The sequence below is a fragment of the Haliotis cracherodii genome, unplaced genomic scaffold (genome assembly GCF_022045235.1).
Source record: "Haliotis cracherodii isolate W230 unplaced genomic scaffold, xgHalCrac1.p SCAF_1, whole genome shotgun sequence".
Taxonomy (NCBI): domain Eukaryota; kingdom Metazoa; phylum Mollusca; class Gastropoda; order Lepetellida; family Haliotidae; genus Haliotis; species Haliotis cracherodii.
Window position 1 is genome coordinate 25,756,240 of NW_027266264.1, and position 23,273 is coordinate 25,779,512.

General features: G+C 38.3%; 2 protein-coding genes across 2 annotated transcripts in view; both read right to left on the reverse strand.

Annotated features, from left to right (window-relative positions):
- LOC139462444 (potassium voltage-gated channel subfamily KQT member 1-like) overlaps window positions 1–23,273 on the reverse strand; it is a 179,782-nt gene that overhangs the window by 153,681 nt on the left and 2,828 nt on the right. The window lies entirely within an intron of this gene.
- LOC139470718 (protein GVQW3-like) lies at window positions 18,819–20,273 on the reverse strand. The gene is made up of 3 exons (XM_071252984.1): window positions 20,270–20,273; window positions 19,434–19,778; window positions 18,819–19,096 (listed from the first exon to the last, which is right to left on the reverse strand). Exons 1-3 carry the CDS (start codon window positions 20,271–20,273, stop codon window positions 18,819–18,821), a joined length of 627 nt encoding a protein of 208 aa, XP_071109085.1.

Genomic DNA, 23,273 nt, shown 5'->3' on the forward strand with positions numbered 1-23,273 from the left:
AATATTGAAAACCTTTGGAGCAACCTTGATTCTCATTCAGTCTCTCACATGACAGCAATCCGATCCAATACAAACATAAAGAAAACAAAAGAACCTTCACAAACCATTGTAAGTATGAAATGTAAAACCAGGGAATAATCACTCCCGATTACCTGCCAAAACAGATTCAATGGAGTGTAAAAGGTAAAATAGTGGTGAAATTTGTATGAATGGATCCTTGAAAATCAGTGATGACACAAGATGTTTGCTCTACTGGTAGCGCCTGTCACATAATTTGAATTAAAAGTAATGGTAAGGTATGTAAATTACTGGTAGCAGTCAGGACACCAGGTGTTAACAAAACAGTATTTGTCATAAGTTAGAGTCAATGGCATAAGACAGTTGCTACATGAAACTGTGGAGCAAATAGTCTGAAGAAATGGAACCAGTTAAGATCCGGGTTAGAATAGATCTTCAGCAACCCATACTTGCTGTAAAAAATGCTTGTTGTAAGTGGCGACTAACGGGATCGGGTGGTCAGGCTCGCTGACTTCGTTGATGCATGTTACGATCCAAATTGCATGGATCGTTGCTCATGATATCAATCACTGGATTGTATGGTCCTTGATTATTGACAGATCACTGTCATATAGCTGGCATATTGCTGAGTGCGTCGTGAAACAACAAACCAACCAAACCAACCAAAGAAATGGAAGTGACAAATTCATAGAAATCTGCCTGTTACAAAATATGACAAACTTACAATGACAAACTATGTGAGTAGCACCTGTCAGGATTGAAGGTCATTATACAGGGACAAAAGGTCATTTTTAAGAAAAGTAATTTTGAGGCATTGTGAAGTTTATGTTACTATGTCTTATCCTTGACATAGCATGTACCATAGACATAAACCAGATTTTTCGAAAAGAACTGAGTCTGTATTCATAAGACCATACTATCATGCTTGATTTTTCATAAATTGGTCTATCAACTATATATTGCTTGGGCTGATAAAATAGCTGGGTATCAATACCTGCAGACTTTACACAAACACTAAAGAAAATGTCCAATGGATACTATCAATACCTGCAGACTTTGCACAGAAACATTAAACATAATGTCCTATGGATACTTTCAGAGCTCTGATGTATGATGGTAGAAAGAAGAACTACAGTTGGTTTATCTAATGGCTATACAATTGACATGTGAATATTACTATAAACTATGGCCACTTTTGCCAATGGTATTGCAGGTATCTTGGTATCTCATAGTAACCTTCTGAATCACGGGTAGTGGTTTCGAGTTAGACTGGCTAAGAGGTTGAATTGTAAGACCTGCTTTGAGGTTTACATTTGAATAGTTAGACCTTGGCTTTGTAGTTGAATTGTACAAACACTGCCTCTTAATATGCATCAAATGTTGATTTTCGACTGATTAAAAGTCACAATTCTTTTCATCTGAAAAATCCATGATCTGAATCGAACTTGCAGCCTCACATACCGGTAGATCATGAGATTTCATGTGACAATTTAATACATTATATGTTTTTTTCTGTATCGATACAAGATGATACACTTGCTGAAATAAATTACTTACTATTCACTTAATGACCCTTGGCATTTTTGTCAATCAGAGCCTGTAAAATGTGTTGTAACTAGTATTTCAAGTTCACTACTAAAAATAGCCCCTACAAACATGTGTCATTTGAACATGCTCTGAAATATTTATTGTCATATGTAAATATGCATATCGCGATATATATATGGTATCGTGACCAATGTATCATGATACACATTGAATCATGACCTTGCTGTATCCTTTCATCCCTATAATATACTGGATTCTTTAATGCAGGCCGTACATGAGGTTTGAGATTCAGTTTTTGTGGATGCTTCAGACATTAAAAAGATCACATGTTATATTGGAATTCCCCACGAAACATCCAACATGTCTCGTTTGTCAATATGATTGTCAGCTAAACAGCTACCTCATGCAAAATCATCTTCATCTTGACAGCTAATTCTTCAGCAATCATGACAATAGATTTCTAGTTTTTCCAGCATCTGTCAGAATTTGAGGCCAAAGCTCTCCAATTCTAATCCAGACTGACAATGATGATGGTTATAGGATGCATATAAATGACTTCAGTGATTGAGATGGCTTTGGCAAGTCATATTGAACTGCTTTCAGATCCTGATATCAAGTGCAGACAATTACACATGCTCAAAAAGTAATTTTTCTGTCCCCTTATACAAACGTGTTCAACAGTCGATTCCAAGAAAACGTGTGTACAGCTGATTGCTGTTTCTGGCTTTGTTTACGAGAAAATACACAAGGTAATCTTAACCCCCAGATATAAAACAATGCCTAGCAGAACAATAAATACTATTTAAACGGTAAATAAACATGTCTAGTGATTTTTTATCTCAAATTTCGAATTTGTACTGAAGAAGTTTCTCAGCACCCGTTCGTTTGCCGGACTTCGCTGAAAGGGTAGGGTATTTCTGCGCATAATATTCAAATTTCTTTTTTTTTTAAATATTGAACCCGCTAGAGGGGGTTGCGCATTATACATGGGTGCACACTATACTCAAGAAAATACGGTATTGCCTTGTGGACTTTTTCGGGTGACTTGTGCAGGTCAATTCCCAATTTGAGCCATCAGTGCAAAAAACTGATACTTGATGCAATTTCTTATTTTGATTTGTACCATATTTTTTCATGTCTTATCATGTCAACTATTGACTTGCCTTTGCGTGTGTTTGTGATTGGTTTCACCAGTGGGACGGGATACGATCATCTTTTCTCAAACACCTGTTATCATCATTATTTTATAGTGATTCATAAACACATGCTTATGATACAGCTGGAATCTTGCAATGGACCATGCTTTTAGCAGAGATTTCATTTGATTATGGAGCATGTTTTGTTAATTTTATTTAGGAATAAAATGTCATGATGAACAAAAAGCACAGAATTATTGTTGAAGTTCCAGTGGACAAATATCCTTTTCCCTTCTACTGCCCCATAGACATATGTCAATCTCCTTCAACTGTACAGTGGACCTATGTCCACCTCCTTCAACTGTAAATTGGACCAATGTCAATCTCCTTTAACTGTATAGTTGACATATGTATAGTATGTATAGTGGACCAATGTCCACCTCCTCCTACAGCCCAGTGGACCTTTGTCCACCCCCTTCTATGCTCAATTTACCTTTGTCCACCCCCTTCTATGCCCAATGTACCTTTGTCCAACCCCTTCTATGCCCATTGGACCAATGTCCACCTCCTCCTACAGCCCAGTGGACCTTTGTCCACCCCCTTCTATGCTCAATTTACCTTTGTCCACCCCCTTCTATGCCCAATGTACCTTTGTCCAACCCCTTCTATGCCCATTGGACCAATGTCCACCTCCTCCTACAGCCCAGTGGACCTTTGTCCACCCCCTTCTATGCCCAATGTACCTTTGTCCAACCCCTTCTATGCCCAGTGGACCAATGTCCACCTCCTCCTACAGCCCAGTGGACCTTTGTCCACCCCCTTCTATGCTCAATTTACCTTTGTCCAACCCTTTCTATGCCCAGTGGACCTTTGTCCAACCCCTTCTATGCCCATTGGACCAATGTCCACCTCCTCCTACAGCCCAGTGGACCTTTGTCCACCCCCTTCTATGCTCAATTTACCTTTGTCCAACCCTTTCTATGCCCAGTGGACCTTTGTCCAACCCCTTCTATGCCCATTGGACCAATGTCCACCTCCTCCTACAGCCCAGTGGACCTTTGTCCACCCCCTTCTATGCTCAATTTACCTTTGTCCAACCCTTTCTATGCCCAGTGGACCTTTGTCCAACCCCTTCTATGCCCATTGGACCAATGTCCACCTCCTCCTACAGCCCAGTGGACCTTTGTCCACCCCCTTCTATGCTCAATTTACCTTTGTCCACCCCCTTCTATGCTCAATTTACCTTTGTCCAACCCTTTCTATGCTCAATTTACCTTTGTCCAACCCCTTCTATGCCCAGTGGACCTATGTCCATCTCCTTCTACTGTACAGTGAACCTATGTCCACCTCCTTCAACTGTAAAGTGAACCAATGTCCACCTCCTACTGCCCAGTGGACCAATGTTCACCTCCTACTGCCCAGTGGACCTATGTCCACCTCCTTCAACTGTAAAGTGAACCAATGTCCACCTCCTACTGCCCAGTGGACCAATGTTCACCTCCTACTGCCCAGTGGACCTATGTCCACCTCCTTCAACTGTAAAGTGAACCAATGTCCACCTCCTACTGCCCAGTGGACCAATGTCCACCTCTTACTGCCCAATGTACCTTTGTCCACCCCCTTCTATGCCCATTGGACCAATGTCCACCTCCTACTGTCCAGTAGACCTATGTCCACCTCCTCCTACTGCCCAGTGAATCTATGTTCACCTCTTTCTGCCCAGTGGACCTATGTCAATCTCCTAGTGTCATGGATCTATGTCAATGTTCTGCAACTGTACAGTTGACCAATGTCCATCTCCTTCAAACACCCAGTGGACCTATGTCAATCTCCTAGTGTTTCATGGATCTATGTCAGTGTTCTTCAACTGTACAGTTGACCAATGTCCATATCGTACTGTCTAGTGGACCTATGTTCATCTTCTTCTTTGCCCAGTGGACTTATTACTACAATATACAAAACAGAATGCAATAAGATCTTTTATCCATTCTCAGATATTTTGTCATTTCTTTATGAAGTACATTCCTCCTGAGGAATTCATATGACAGTATTACAGTCATCTCAATTCCATTTTGCCCATGGGGATTTTGATGTCATTAGCCAGCATTACATAAGAAACAAATATTAGTTATTTCAGTGTTTTCTGCCTTGAGGATAAACTTCTCCTCTTTAGTATTTAATAGATAATAATGACCTATGGGCAATAGCCTTGTGCCACCAGAGTCCTGTTTTCCTCGACACTCTCCAGCTCCGCGTCTCGAAAATAGGAGGTGCATGGACCCAGATGCTTATTTCATGAACAGGATACATTCAGTCTAGATTCAATATTTGTATCTTATCGCATTCATCAATCCCATATCCTTTTCACGACCTAGTCAAGTCAGATAAAGTTATTTTTTTATGAAACTGATTTTAGCACTTAAACCCAGAAAAGAGGTTTATTTGTTAATTGTATAATTGATAAAGTACTTGAGTTTGTTATAATTTCTAAAAGACATCATGAGGATTTTCAGATTCAAATGCAAACTCCTGTAACAATGTTTCCTCAACTGATCACATCAGGTAGCTTCCATGACTTGAACCAAGTTCTATCAGTAGAGACTCAGATTTGGCTCAACTGCAACACAGGTTAATTTTGATAAACAACTCATCAAGACTGGTGAAAAATTGTCAAAAGTCACATAACTGACATTCAACAAAGCAGCGATTTTGATACATAATGATAAACTTGAACATATAATATTTTAATATTTAATATTTCCATACTAAGGGGATCAATTATTACCCGAAAATAATAAAACTGGCTTTGGATCTGGAGAGATATTGATGGATTTAACCCCAACTCTCGACGCACGCACACACACAGAAAGTATATGTAGGTATTCCTTACTACCATATGTGGATGCAGCCTTGAATTATTCGCTTGATTAATTACCAACTAGCTTGTCGCAGCCTTGGTGCCACCATACAAACAATAGGACTTCCTGGAATTCATCACAGCCCCTGACTACTATTGTGACAGTATTGATTGCAGTCAGTATACATTTCCTGTACTATTACTATTACAGATGCCCATACATACACTGCACAGTAGGGCTGGGATGGATAACTAGGGTCAGGTGGGTACTGAGCAGGATCCGGGTACCCACAGGACTACCCGGACCCGTCCTTAGTTATGTGATATATTGTTTCATGACAAAGGTTCACTATACTACATGGTTACATGACAATTTTAAGTCTCTAGTGTTCCCATTTCTTCATGAATATAAACACATTCCTTCTGACTTATATATGTTTGAACAAAGCTAAAACTTCAGTTAACTTCAGTGTATGCATGACCACATCGATATATATGTGTATCTAAATACATTCTGCCAGAGCTAGTGTCAAACTATTCCCAATCAGACATTTTGTACCTATCTCTTGATACCAACAGCGGGTACCCGGGTAGGGTCGGGTAATAGGGGTGTGGGTACCCGGGTAGTAAATTTGGACTTGTCCCAACCCTACTGCACAGTTCAATATTTGATTCTCTTGACACCAACATGCTTCCACTGATGAATGCTGGGGACCTCAGTCCGGACCCTGTTAATCTGGTACACCTTGTTCCAGATGATTACTCTTGGAACATCTATGGCTAGTTAAAAGGTGCATTATGACATGCAAATGAATCGTTGATTATGAAAATTGTTAATCCGGATGATTTCACTTACACACGTTCAGGGGCAGAGGGGTAGCCTTGTGGTCAAAGCATTTGCTCGTCACGCCAAACACCTGGGTTTGATTCCCCACATGGGTACAATGTGTGAAGCCCATTTCTTGTGACCCCTATGGTGATAATTCTGGAATATTGCTAAAAGCGGCATAAACCATACTCACTCACTACTCCAATTCATGAATACTGAACCTTGTTTTCCTGAAATCATGGGGAATAGTATTTATGTTCTTGGACTGACTGTTTTTCGCTCTAAAATTCAGGCTGGCAGTTTGAAAAATATAAAAAATAAATATTCCCCTTTAAACATTTTATTTTTTTAATTTACTCATATGATGCGTCATAATTTGTTGTGTGTCCTTAAGTTTTTTAGATACATTTTTAACAGCTTTTTTTGGAGCATTTTAAATACTTTATTTATATTGATAGTGTCAGTAAATGTTTTTTTTTAACATTTTGATTTTTTCTGGTTGGTGGATTAAAAAACACGTCTTTTAGCTTTTTTCACATTTCAATTATTTTGAAATTGGCAGATTCATAAAACATGTGTAAAAAATGTCTGGTCTTACTGTAAAATTAATCATATAGTCCAAACAAGTTCCTTCATTCAGAGATATTATTGACAGTCAATATTGAGTCTGCAGGTCCAAAAATTCATTTCAAACAAAATGACTGAGCTGTGGCCACAAATTGGTTTTTCAATGTAGCTGCCGTGGTGGCGGTATCAGCTTCAGTATGTTTTAAGTGCAAGGTCAAATCAAGGTCAAAATTTAAATTATCGCAAATAAAGGAAGCTATAACTGTATATAAACTGAACTGCATTACAGAAATGACTGAGTAATGGTCATCAATAGCTTTTTCCATATGTTTGCTTGGGCGGCTATTATGAAAATCAGATTCAAACCTCTTGAAAAACATGGGGTTTTAGATTGAGAGCAATGATGATGCCACCTGGGACAGGAAAGCCCACACTTTTTGACATTTTCTCAGAGAAATGAACATGAGTAATAAACATATATGTGGAAAAGCCTACTCTGAACCCGTGATCACATATTATCTGTCTCTTGTGAAATAACTGCTACAAGATTAATTCATTTGCGATGGATAATCTGTTTGTTTGTTGTCTTAACGCCACACTCAGCAATATTCCAGCTATATGTCTATAAATAATCAAGTCTGGACCAGACAATCCAGTGATTGACATCTTGAGTATTGATCATATTATGCAGCTGGGATACGATGACAGTCCTCAAGCCTGACCACCCAATCCCATTAATTGCTTCTTACCACAAGCATAGTCGCCTTTTATTGCAAGCATGGGTTGCTTAAGACATATTCTCTGTAATTCCTAGTTCATTGCTAGTTATTCTCGTGTGGTCCTCAGCTGAATACATGATTGTTTAATTGCCACATAGATGTTGGGAGTTGGCCTTCAAGATTTTCAATAGTGTTGGGGTTCACAGACTTGTGGCTGTGTCATCAGACCACAATAGTACAACAATAATACATTACACACCTACACACGTGTCGAATGATTGACTGACCCATTGATGCATTGCGATAGCTCATGGTCTCATGGCATACATCAATGGCAAGTCAAAAGATCCGACAGTTAACACTGATGCCGTGCTACATCACAAAATAGTATTAATAGACATCAGAAAATGTAAAAGTAATGCTAATAATTAATTTACTTCACCATTGTTCTAATTTGACATTATTATTGGAAAACTTGTGGGCATCCATTCCAAACTGTCACATTCAGCGTGTGTCTCTTGTTCCTAATCTATTTGATTTTTCACAAGAAAATATGTTGAAATCAATGTATATCTAATTAAAAAGGCTACCTGCTAAAGGCCTTAGCATTCTATGTTGGAAGACTAAAATGTTCTGAGCCTAAATATGATAAACTGAGTTGATGGAATTGGTTTCTAATCATTTTTAAACATAATTCCCTTGATGTTCCCGACACTTGAGTATGTTACGTATGGATTCCAAAATTGAAACAATATGTTAACCCAGAAATTGCTATGTAAAAACTTAGTGTGAAACCAAAAGACAACCTACAAATGGTACACAATTAACAATTTTATTACAAAATTAACTAGGTTTACCAATCAACATAAATCACTGCACAGCAATTACAATGGCAGTACACAATAGCGTGGTGTACAATATTCAATGACAGTATATAATATGATGGCAGTGGTGAGTATCAAATACAAAAAATACAGTGGTGATAGCAAAAGTCAGTGATAATAGTATATTCCCAAAGTATTTCTCATATGAAAATGTGTGGGAGATGAGGCTATATATATAGTGCAATAAGAGTGCCTAACTAGCTGCTGGAAATTTCTACACAGTGCCCTCACCAGTCTAGCGGCACTAGAACATTACAAAAAATTGTGCGTGAGTCCACAACCTACCAGAAGTTTACACGCCACACTAGAATCTAAATATAGTAACTTCAAGACAATGGCTTACATTAAATAGAACTACGTTCCTTACAGCTACTCACTGTCCAAACACAATCCAATGAGCGTCTACCGAATCACTGCATAATAACAAGTGCCTGGATACCACTGGTGGAGGTGTTCTCCTAGTGGTGTAAAAAGTCCTCTGCACCAGAAAAGACATCATCATTTGCATAATGCTTGCCAGGCAGTTCTGTCTTTAAGTTTGGGAAGAGATGAAAATCTGTTGGTGCCAATTAAATCTGTATACGGATAATGTTTAATAGGTTCAAAGCCACAGTCAGGCACTGAGGCCATAGTGACAACAGACTTATGAACAGATGAATTGTCTGGGTGAAACAACACCTTTAGTGAGTTTTCCACGACATTTAGCCTTGATATCCTCACGCAGCTGACTAAGCAGATTAGTAATAATATTGGCCATTAATGGTCTGACCTTTTGGGAGGTAGTCCACCAATAGGATGCCTTGGGAATCCCATAAAACCAAAATCATCACCTTGCCAGCTTTGGGCACAGACTGCCATTTTCATTAAGGAGATCCTAGATGTTTCCATTGCTTTCACTGTTGTGTAGTCTCTGACAGTGGTGAAAATAAAACACCAGCACCACAGAATAACAACAGCTCGATCAGCTAACGAAACATTCCATTGGGCGTAAAAGGCAAAAGTGTGGCCCATCCATGATAACCAATCGCTAAACAAATCAGCTGGGTCTGGTTCTAAATAACGTAAATTATCATGAGAGATGATGAACTTGAGGAGTTTCTCATCAGGAAGTCAGAAGCCTTGGAACTTGACATGTTGAAAACTTTCTCAGAAGCCTACTGTATTGGCTGTGAGCACATGTAGCAAGTCTTCATCATCCATAATCATATCATTTATTTTATCAACATTTTGCTTCCTGGTGGCTGTTGAGGATCTTAATATTTACAATTAACTTACTCATTTGGTGACATACTTTCAACAAACCCATGAAGATCCATGTTAGAATCGGTCTTCAGCAACCCATGCTGTCATCAAAGCTTGCTACTTGGTTGATGAATATCATAATATCCCAATTGCGTAGATTGATGCTCATGATGTCAATCACTGGATTGTCTGGTCCAGACATGATATTTACAGTTTTATTTTGTTTGTTTGTTGTTTAACGCTGCACTCAGCAATAAACCAGCTATATGACGGCGGTCTGTAAATAATCGAGTCTGGACCAGATAATCCAGAGATTGATATCATAACGTAATTGGGATCGATGACATGGAGCAACCAAGTCAGCGAGCCTGACCACCCAATCCCTTTAGTCGCCTTTTACTACAAGCATAGTCAAGTTTTACTGCAAGCATGGGTTGCTGAAGACCTATCCTTCCCCGGATATACATATAGCTGGAATATTGCTGAGGCATTAAATAATAAAGAAATATACAAATAACACTTTCAACAAAAATAACACCAATACCAAATGCAAAATCGCTTTCTGGGTTATTTGTTTTCATCTAGAACTTGTTTGTTAACTTTTGATTACAAAATGCTCCCTCTTTTTTAACAAAAAATCTTTATGGGTTTGCAATACTCATATCCTGGCACAAAGTATCTAGTCAGCTAGTTTACCGAATACAGCCCAATGTCAAGGCCAGCTTGCGATTGTATAAACGGACTGTACACACGAATGTCCGTGTCAGTAATGCATGCTGCTTGTCTGATAGAACAGAGAGTCGGTTCAGTGATATGTGATGGGTGAAGCTCATGGTGGAGTACCACTGATATACAGTAGCAAACCCACATATAGCTTTATTACCCATAGGGTACGAAATAACAATTGTGGCTTTCTAAGACGGCAGTCGTGTTAAGTGCATTTTCTAAAGGGGGACTCAAAAGAATTAAGGAATAATGGGTTTTCACTTGGGAAATACAAAAATTCTGACACTTGTTTTGAAAAATCAGTATGACACATGCTCATATAATATTCTAATTGCACTAAATTTTTAATTGCGTGCACTGAAAGTTTAAAGGTCAGGGTCAGGTGATGAAGATGATGTTGTCACCCATCACGTTGTACAGAGGTCTTTATATTACATCGGGCAAGACTGTTTTAAATATTTTGATAATTGATCCAATGACTTTTCATAGAATTGTAAAAAAGTATTTATATAAATAGGATCTCTTATTTCCAACAAATTAATGAGGGAAAATTCGGTCGAGTCAATTGTTGACTGGAGCAGAGAAGCGAACTCCTACACTCGGCCTCGTAAGGTCAGACAAATCAGAAAACTGTCACTGTGCAAGGCTCAGTGCTGGAAACCAAACTCTGCATGAAGAAACCTGAGGCAATGCATGACACATTCATTACTTTCTCAATAGAGCTGTGTGGATCTGAGAAAACTTCTGTTACACAAAACAAATGAAAATATAATTACTATCATGCATCCACTTATGAGGGTGAATGTGCATACATGTATATTTCAAAAACATGTTTTGAGATCACCAAAATGAATAATATGATCAAAAAAAGTTTATAAGAATTTATGAAAACACATAGAGGAAACATCTTTTTTATTACAGACCTCTTCTTGTAACTTTAAGATATTGAATCAGAAGATATCGAGCAAGTTTTACCAATTATCAATAAAAGAACAAATCTTTTTTGTAATACACAGATTTCTTCTCTTAAGTTGGTTCCTTCGCTTATCTAATAACCAAGGAATAATCTGAAAGACTCATATAAAATCTATGTAGCATGCTTTATATTTCTCTCCATAAAAGGACAAAGCCTATTAAAGGCACTGAAAGCTATTTTTATTCAACAATAGGACCGTCTTTACTTTATAAAAAAGGTACCATCAATACATATACATCTTGCAAAAAATATATCTGAATGTGAAATCAATTACTATTAGACCAAAGGAAGAAAAAACATCTCAAATACATCTCTTGAGATCATGTAATACTTTGAAAACAAGCCAGCCAAAAACATTTCAATGACTTTTTTTTATGGCTGGGCCTTGATTTGGTGCCACTCCTCACTTCAGTTGACTTAAAAACTATCTTAATTCTCAAACCAATTTAAAAAATAGCCCAAACCTATTTTCTCCTACACTGCTATACAAAGCCAACTCGCCAAACAAAACACTGAAAATGAAGAATAAAATGGCTTGGTCAACACCTGGAACCACAATGGCACCAATGGTAATGATCAACCGAAGCTAGACATTCCAGGCTTCTTGTCTCATTACAATCTTTCTTACGAGGAAGATTAGGAGGTGAATCTATCGACCATGATTCTAATCTTCATATCATGTTATTGATATCAGCTGATAAGCAAATATGGTCCACTTTCACTCTATGAGCTGATGGTGATCTTTGAGGGGTTTCACTCCTATAGATGATGAAAGGATAACAGTGCAGGTACAGGTTTGCTTCTGATGAAAAATACCAGATGCTGCACAACAAAGAAAGATACATATTTCAAAAATAAAAAAGTAATTAATTCTGCACTTCGGACAGAAGGAATCATTTTGATATGAAGTGCTGATATACATGTACTTATTTTGTGGAAAAGTTCCAATTACAGTCAAACACTGTTGTGTCGAACTTTAACGCGTCAAATTTGAGGTTAAGTAAAGGTTGGTCCCTGTATATTTCATGTTTATTCATATTTTCGGTTGTGTCGAACCTCGGATAACTCGAAGTAATTACGTAGGTCCATTCAACTTCGACACAACTGTGTATGACTGTAGTTAACATATTTCTTCAAGAATGCTGTTGCTGTTTTTCAGTCAGTCAGACAGGCCAGAGCAATAAATATTCTTGTTTTACCCCAGTACTAAATTTCTTAGCCACATGCCTAAAAACAGGAGGCAAAACTATCAAAAAACACTTTCCAATAGTCTTCACTTGTTTTGATGTTCATTTTCTAAAACAAATGTTTAAATTATTAATTTAACAACAACAATTACAAAAAAACAACCCAAAAAAACAAACAAAATATGTCAGAAAAGCATATTTCCAATCAACCAATGCATTTCTAATCATTGTTTGGGTTTAAAATTTTGGAAGGAATAATTAGTTAGGACAAAGGCTAAATGCAGATCAAAACTGCACTGGAAAAGGCATTTCATTCTGTGGCAAGTGTTTATTAACCATGTAAACACTGATAGAATATCTTAAAATGACAGAGAAATCTTACACTAATATTGAAATCTTACACTGATAGGGAAATCTCACACTGATTGGGAAATCTTAAACTGATAGGGAAATCTTTCACTGATAGGGAAATTTTTCCTTTACCCGAATGTTTACCAGTTGTGTTTATGACAGCACAGTTTCACGTGAAATACACCAATTTCACTCAATGACTGGTCTGCTGAAGAGTTTCCATTTAAAGTGCACATTTACCCCATCCTGTGATGCTATAAGTGCTTGTGTGGCAAAAGAAACAACCACAGGAGATGAGACTTGCTGATATCCATGAAAAGTTTTGCAACTTCATATCACAAAGCAAAATTGTCCTGCAGGTTGTGTTTAAAAGATCACCATCACTATGGCAAAGTCAAACATCTTCTTTCCCTGGATTGCAAACACAATAATCAATAAAATCAATTGTGGCGGATCTTCATTACAAACTACTTGATGTGAATGGCAAAGCAATCATAAAATGCATGGAACAATTGCATAGTCTTGACTTTCCAATACATCGTCTAAACCTCTATCCAACGCATAATACCACAGTGTCTCCAGTGTTTGTAACAATTAACATGTGACTTGCCTTCCCTTCAATAGTTGGGCTTGCAGCTTTCCTTATGATAAGCAAAAGAACATATCTTAATCCACATGTATTCTGGGAGTCTCTTAATGTTTATCTCATAATCTTTTGGTAAGGAAATAATAAGAAAAGAATGTGTCTCCATGAGCAATCAAACATTATTGCAAAAGGTGAAGCAATGACGGACAAGGGAACTGCAATTCACTTTCCATCCCTTGCATGCACACCTGTGGAGATCCGGGTGTTAAAATTGGTCTTCAGCACCCCATGCTTGTCATAAGAGACCACCACAGGATCTGGTGGTTAGACTTGCTCATCTTGTTAAATGCTTGTCATATTATCCCAACTGCGTAGATGTGAATCACTGGATTGTCTGGTCCTGACTTGATTAGTTAATAACATACTACCACCATAAAGCTGATATAAATACTCTTATCATTCTACTAATTACCATATGCTCATTAAAAAGAAGTACAAGGATAAGTAACTCTGAAATATTACAAGCATACAGAAAAGTGATACACAGGCAGATATGGATGATTAGCGAAATAAAAGACAGAAAATGAGACATCCTCCCAGCATACTCAATCATGGTACTGTGGGCAGCAACAACAGTACACAATGGCCGAAGTCATAGTTGTGACAAATATCACAAACCAACAGAGCCGTGAAGACCAACGGTAGAATAGGTCTTGAGCAACCCATGATTGCCATAAAATGTGACTATGCTTCTTGTAAGAGGCGACTAATGGGATCGGGTGGTCAGGCCTGCTGACTTGGTTGATGCATGTCATCGTATCCCAATTGCGTGGATCGATGCTCATGATGTCAATCACTGGCCTGTCTGGTCCAGATGCAATTATTTACAGACCACTGTCATATAGCTGGAATATTGCTGAGTGTGGCGCTAAACACCAAACAAAAAACACATGCAGAATCAGATTACATGTTATTGTTAGTCACACCACAGGTAGTATATCAAATTTCATGGTGGTTACAAGGGACAGCTTGGTGAAAAAATCAAAGCATGACAAAAATGTATCAATGGTATATTATGCATGCAACATACTCACTGCATATCAAATTTCATAATGATACCTGCCGAATTGTCTGCGGAATGGGAAAAAATGACATTCTGTACATGGCTGTCATGGCAGCCGTGTTTAAAATCAAATCCATCAGAATTCATCTGAGCACTTCCAATAAAAATCATCCATGTAAAGACTCAGCTTCATCAGCCGTCTATGTTTTGAGTAGATGTCGAAAATGCAAACATGAACAATGTACCGACAAATGCCAGACAGCAAACCATGACAAAATGTAAGTTGACCCCAAAAAAGCGATATCATTACACTTATCCATTCCACTGTGTTTCTCAATCAGGTTTTGTGGGAGAAATAAATACCCCAGACAAAACAGCCACCTGGTTTTCCATTGCCGTTGTTGTCTTTTCAAAATTCAAAACATCAACACCAGAGATAAATCCGTCTCGATTGTCTGTCAAAACAGATTCCATTGTTTGTAACAGGCAAAACATTGCTAAATATTTCATGGATGTGTAGCAGGGTGTGGAGTCATCCCACAGATGACATCCTTACCTTGTCAGCTTGCTGATAGGATTAACCTCTTTTGGTCATGTGGACAAGGCATCCAACCTTGGATCAGAAGGACAATGGTTTGAATCCCATCTTGGGACATGGAAATTTTATGGCCACTACGAATGGAAAACAGTGGGAAAACAGTGCACTGCTCGACTGGAATGGTAATACCTGCCACTCAAACAATTTTCCTATGATGGCAGCCGGTGAAAATCAAGTCTGGACCAGTTCTCCACATAAGAATCTATGTAGCTGAATAAGGGGATGTCAGAAGATCCTAACCATGTGACAGGTGAGAAAACAGACACCATACTCTACTTTGAGTCTACTGAAACAAATGAGGGTGACACTTTGGACTTGCTAAACATCTTTTGGTGCACTTCCAAGGGCCATTCCTTTCAAACGTTTTCATCACAAGATGGCATGTGTCAAGGATGCATGTAATCAGATTACACCCACTGGAATGTCAGACCTCTTGCTGGGCAACAGAACTACTTTGTATCACCTAACATTCAACCTGCTAAACTTTTTTTCACACTTTCAAAAATAAATGTTTTCATCCCTTAATTGCTTGAGAGGGAACTGTTTCCCTGACATAGATAGATGTAAAATATTTTCAAAGGCCAAGTATATCTTACCTTGACCTTCACCAACAACAGGTGGTAGGTAATGTAAGATATGCTCTATAATTTCTTGAACACCTGGTGTCAACTAGAACGCAGTAGTGTTCCATGCGAAAGATTCTTACTATTGCTGCTAAAACTTCATTTCAACTCACTTCGGACAGATGTGAATATGAATATCCCAAGGTGGTAAAGACTTTATGTAATCCCTTGTGAAGGGCAAAAGATCGCCAGTCTGTGTTTTGCTTGTGCTTGCTTGAGTTTGCTTATGTTTGATTCTCAACATGTCATCTCGATTAGATTAATCATAAAACAACCTTTTGACTAAAACAACCTACCAGCCACAATTATCCAGACACGAACAGTCCAGTCACACACTATGTCCGCTAAGTGACAGTTATTTTACCGCTTGTACGTTAGAATAATTGTAGCAGATACAAATGTCAGATTTTCTGTTGATGTTACACTATAAATGACACTGAAAACAAAAGGTTAAGATAGTGATACAAGGGCAGATATGGATGATTAGCGAAATAAAAGTCAGAAAAACGAGACATCCTCCCAGCATCCTCAATCATGGTACTGTGGGCAGCAACAACACTACACAAAGGCCGGAAGTCAAAGTTGTGACAAATATCACAAACCAACTGCCCCGTGAAGATCAAGGGTAGAATAGGTCTCCAGCAACTCATGCTTGAAGCAACTATGCTCGCTGTAAGAGGTGACTAACGGAATCAGGTGGTCATGCTCACTGACTTGGATGATGCATGTCATTGTATCCCAATTGCGTGGATCGATGCTTATGAAGGCAATCACTGGATTGTCTGGTCTGGAATATTGCTGAGCTTGGCATTAAACAACAAACAAACAAACAAATCCTTCTTGTGACTCACTGCAATACATGGCTAGGAGGACTGACAAAATATACTGAAACTGAATCAATATTTTTGTTATACTTTCTGTATAATATTGTGTGAAAGCAATCCAGTAATTTTGATATCATGAGGAAGTTTTTTTTTCATGTGATGAAGCTACTGTTATACCAGTCTGTTGACAATTTGATGTTCATGAAAATAAGCCCAATTTGGACAAAATGTATGGAAACACGAATAATGTGGAATTGATGAGATTAATATTGAATTGCATTGCATTACATAATTTGTTCTCTTATCATTTTCTCTGGCCACATTATTTTATGGGAGAACAATCCAATTATAGTTTGAGGGACTTAAGTACACTTTCCTCCTCAGGAGCAGCATTCCATGAAATGATTCAGGATTTACATCTCCCTTTAACCTTTCAGTATCTGAGCTGAGGGCACATCTTACTTTCAATATACGTTTGAAGCTAGTACATGCAGAAGATTGAACTATCATGTTCTTGCTGAAAGTAACACAACCAGAATCATGCAAATTAAAGATAACATGTTCAAGTAATTTCACTCTGCTAATTCCGGACAGTGTTCCAAACATTTCAACCACCATAAATAGCACACCTAATTTGTGAAGGCCAAGTTAGATCATCACATTAATATGTATCTAACTAAAACCTGACCTTCTTACCAAATCAATGGGTCCACCTCCATGGTCTGGTAGAAGGTTGGTGAGTTGATGCCTGGCCGGTCGTACAAAAAGACATAAAAAATATACTGTGTCGGAGTGGGGTATCCATTTTGTGGCATGGTAGTGGGCAAGCACTATAAAACCACCTTTAGTCTGTACTAGGAGAAGCACACAGGCGCAGTGACACACACACACGGACACACACACACACACACACACACACACACACACACACACACACACGGACACACACACGGAGACACACACACACACACCTCTATGTAAGAGGAATAATTTTGAATACGCCATCAAACCCCATTTAACCTCACCTAACCAAATCAAAGTGATTGTGTAACTGATGCTACAAAATCAAAGTAATTGTTTAATTGATGCATTGGACATGTTTCTGTGTTCATTCCGGCAGCCATCTTGTTTCTTATCCAAACATACAGACAATGTTTATGCAACATAAAAGCTTCTCACAAGTTTCCATGGATCTTGTCAGATTCCATTGAAAGGAAAACAGATGAATAACACAAATGGGTTTCTGCAAAACGTTCCTCTAGTTGCCAATCTTGATAGAATCCAGACCCTTGGATCAATGTTTAGACCAGTCACATGGAATAAACTTGAGATTAGATTCCTCATTAACTGACAATGTAAATAAGATCGTAATTGTTCCTTTCACCTAGGAATTGAAGCAGAAGAACCTTAAACTTTTCCAGTTATACATGTATTACGGTGTGTCAGCTTAATGTGGGACAATGCCCGGACTGTCTATTGACATGTTTGTCAAAGTGGTAGTGGCCGTTGACTTATAGGGTATATCTATGGAACAAGACAGCTAACAAACTTGAAATGTACTCCTTGAAATGTACACTAATTATATACATTTTTTATGTACTGGTACAGATGTATGTACATCTTGAAATACACACCTTGAAATACATGCCTTATTCAGAACATCTTTTATGTACTGGTACATATTGTATACGTTAACATCTTGAAATATACTCTTTGAAATGCACACCTTAGTATGTACCGCGTATAAGCCGAATTTTGAGGACCAGAAAAAAGATTATGTGGAAAGGGGTCGGCTTATCCACAGGATACACTTTCACGATAGCATTTTTCAGATCGTGATCCGACAGAAACATCGCCTGAATGACGGTCCGATAGATTACAACCCGAAAGTTTGGAATCAAGTTAAAATTATCAATAAAGTTATTATTATACACCAATGTTGTCATTAATAAAGTTATTATTATACACCAATGTTGTCATTATTAAAAAAATGTTATGCATATTACTACTTACGATAATAAAATTTTAGAAACTGACACATATTGTATGTATACGAGGGCCATTCAATATATAACCAGCCTAACCTATTTGCTACTGCTCCTCACTTCTACTTTTTCCACATAAACACCATTGAGGTCTATGCACTTTGTCCAGCGATGTGTGAGAGCTAAAAGCCCGTTGTGATAGAAACCATGGGGTTGTTCGTGTAACCACCCCTCCACTGCTGTCGTGAGTTCATCATCGGACCAGAAATGACGTCCACACAGTTTTTTCTTCAAGTTTGGGAAGAGAAAGAAGTCGCTTGGTGCCAGGTCTGGTGAGTAAGGTGGATGAGGCAATACTTTGAACCCGTTCCGCTTCACTGTGGCAACCGCAAGTCGACAGGTGTGCACTCTGGCATTATCATGTTGGAGCAGCGCACCTTTTGTGATCTTTCCACGACGTTCGGCAAGAATAGCAGTCCGCGGTCCAGGAGATTGGAGTAGTACTCTCCAATAATAGTCTGGCCACGTGGCAAGTAGTCAATGAGCAAGACCCCTTTGGTATCCCAAAAGATGGTTGCCATGACTTTGCCAGCCGATGGTTGAGTCTTAAAACTTTTTGTGACTGGGTGAAGCAAAGCCAGTCCACTGCTTACTCCATAAAGTTGACTGCATCCCGACTGCATTGCATCAAAAGTGCATGACACATTGACGCACGTACAGCCTTCTGATCATCACTCAGACATTTCGGGACCCATCGGGCAGACAGCTTCCTCATACCCAGACGATCATGCAAAATGGTATGGACACTTCCCTCTGAAATGTCCAAGGCCTTGGCCATTTCTGACACCTTCATTCGCCTGTCTTTGACAACCAGTTGTCTCACAGCTTCACTGGTTTGGTCATTGGTCACCTCTACAGGCCTGCCAGGGCGTGGCTCATCTTCCAGGTTCACCCGACCCCTCTTAAATTCTGCAACCCAGAATTTGACCTGTGCATACGAAGGTGCACTGTCACCATAAACATCTGACAATTCATCATGTATCTCCTTTCCTGATTTCCCTTTTAATTGGAGACCCTGTATTCAACCTTTGTACGGAAATTTGGCAGAATCTACCCTTGCCATCTTTATAGATCACGTGTGTGACTTCAAATACAATTTCCTCAGTGAAACTTTGTGTATGCACGTGACATACATTGGTGCACAGCACGTGACAAGCATGCAAACATTAAGATCTGATAAATAGCTTAGGCTGGTTATATATTGGTTAGTTAGTCCATCAAAAACATAACTCCATAATTCCAGCCAAGTTCGGCAAGGTTGGAAACTGGCTGGATGTTTGTAGTCAGTTAACTCCCTTGCCTAGGGAAGATGCAATGGACTAGATCACATCTAGAACATAAATACATTTTCCTTTGAGCCTGTAACCATTTTAGAAGAATGATGTGTCACTTTAATCACATTTGTACTCCTTTGAAGCCAATTTAAACTCTTTCAACTCAACTCCACTCCTGCTGGAAGGGACACCTTGATTTAAATACTTCTATCTCACCCATCCAACTATGGACACCTGTATTCATCTGACCTAACTACAAGCAAGTCAGTATTTATCTGATGTTAAACTGTGTTAACCACCTGTTATCTGCCAATGTCGGGATGTTCTAATCATCACATGCTTTGAAGTGTTCTGCTGGGAGGCCTACAGAACCATGTTGTTCTGTGTCAGAGGAATATAACTATACACAGTCATACTTCACAGACAATGGCCTAGGGATAGTATTGATAACAAGGACATTTATATTTATTTATTTTCGTCTTCTCATTATTTTGGCACCAAGACTATTGATGTAGACTGTGGTAGGTCTGACGTGCAGCAATACATAATCTACTCATTGTTTTGGGGGGCTGCAATTTCCTACAGTGATGTTGTGGCTGGAAGTTATTTCCAAACAGAAAGAAGCAGGAACTATTTTTTATTTACCCCTCTGTACTTAGTGGCTGTAAACATACTGGAAATGCAATGTTGAGATATTAACATGTTTGTTTTTTCCTCATAAAGATGATCAGACAAACAACAAGTACATATTTGATAAATGTACTAATATCACCAATGAATCATCTAAACAGTAAAATAAACAAATTGTTATCCACACAAACTGCTTCTTCTTACCATGGTTTCTTTGTTTGTTGAAATCTTTGTTGTTTAACCCTGCACTTATCAATGTGCCAGCTCTATGACAGCAGTCTTTAAATAATCAAGACTGGACCAGACAATCCAGGATTGTTAGGAAATTAGAAATTAGGATACGATGACATGCATCAACCAAGTCAGCAAGCATGAATGCCCGATCCCGTTAGTAGCCCCTTACGACAAGCATAGTCATTTTTACGGCAAGCATGGGTTGCTGGAGACCTATTCTAGCCCGGATCTTCATGGGTGCTTCTTGTATCGATGTCATGGCAGACTAACTATAATAATATGAAAGAATCAGGTTTTCTTAAACACATATATGTTGTGACCTCAAACTATGTCATAATGGGATGCAATCGTGCTTGTATAGACCGGATGCAGAGTCATTGACACAGACATAGGTGTTTCCCATACACATGTAACCAAGTCTTGCATCACACAAGGATTTGAATACCAACCAATTATCAGCTTTAGGTGACAAGCCTACAACTACATGTATGCCAGACTTAATTGAACTGGGTACTGTATGGATGAACATATTGGCCATCAATGCTGCTAATTGTTTTCATCGCTCACCCATTCAATTAACATACAGTTGTATTACAGATCGTGTAATAACATCCAAAGGACAGCACCTTTTCTTGGCATTAGCTGATTCTTGGAATGGTGGCGTTGGTAGCACATTGGAACTGTACATAATGTCTACTGGGCTCCATCAAGGATAATCTATTCCCAATTGACACTACTTAATTTTACAAAACTGCAGAGATGCATTGACAAGATGTGCATTTATCTCAAAACTTGCTCTATTACAGACATATTTTATTTGAAATTGTAATAATTTTTTTTTTGGCAGTTGCCTTTGATATATAGCTGGACTCAAATAAAGTTGAAATAAAGTACACAATCTATGTCAAAGCATGATCGTGACATAAATCGCTGACACTACTTCACCTTCATTTTGCAAATGAGTTTCAGCCCCTTTGACCCTGTGGTCAGCTGTTAGGAATGTCATTTTCATTGTTCATATCAACCGATGGAATTCAATGTTGTGAATCTTTAGTGCACTGTTATTGTGTTGCTTAATGGTAATTAAGATCAATTTTCTAACATATAAACTACCTGTTGACTTGTATGAAATCACATAGTTAACATAGCATGACTGATTGATGAGACGGTCATCTCTAGGCCCCTTGGTGATATTTGTGTTGATGTTATCGTGTACATAATTTTGAAATCGGCATCTTTTCTTACCATCTATCTCAGAGAAAGCTGTTTACTTTATTGCCAGGTTGTACTTTGAGAGGACAGTCCTTGACTGAATCATCACCTATGAATGTTCAATTTTTTTCAACACAGAATTCAGATTGGGGGCAAAGTTTAAGTGTTTTTTCAATAAAATACCACCTTTCCCTGCTAGGTACTGTTTTCACATCTTCCCGAGGCTTAGGGCGTTAACTTACTATAAAAGTCCAGTTTCCACCCTTGCCGTACAAGGATGGAATTCTGGAGTTACATTTTGGCTGGACTAATGTGTCTATGCATAATTCAATCAAAATCGCTTAACCAACTAGACATTCGGTCAGTAAACAACATGGATTTCAATGTGGAGATTTTGGTTGACTGCAGGATTTGCAAAGCATGTGTACAGCCAACTTGGTGTTGACAGATATTTTGCAAATGTTTTGATATTTTTTATCAAGGTGCTCAAGTAATTTGATGCACTTTGCGGGTTAAGACCCTTTTTATTATTTTATAGATCGTGATGATCGATCAGATCGTCTGGACTGGGTGCTGCCATTTTGTTTAAAGCAAATGCAAATGATATGAGGAAGGAATCTTATTGGTCAGTAGGTGGGACATAACTCGTAATAGCAACTGGCAGCACTATGAACGACCCTGGAAATTGTAGTGTTGTTCGGAAAGGTTGGAAACTCCCATGACTCCCGTTTTTATTACAACTGATATATTTCTCAACGTAAATAACTCGCTTTCGTTTGTTAGATATACACTTGTAATAAAAACGGTATCTGACAGTGACTAATTGAAAATATCTGTATACCTTTAACTCTGAATAAGAATAATAAACTGCAAGGATGACAATACCTTAAAGACTTGTTGCATGTGCAGTTGCGAGTCCTCATATTTTTGTCATTAAACAAAAACTCTGCATGTTCACAGAAAAATCAGAACTGAATTTCAAATTTGTGATTGAAAAAATCATCCTTTCTAAAATAATGTATCATTTTTTAAATATGTGAACATTTAGATACCCAAATAGAAGAGTGAATTCTTGAAAGAAAAGAAGGAAAAAAAATCTTTTTTTAAGTTAAAACTATTTTAAATAAAAAAATTCAATGTCATA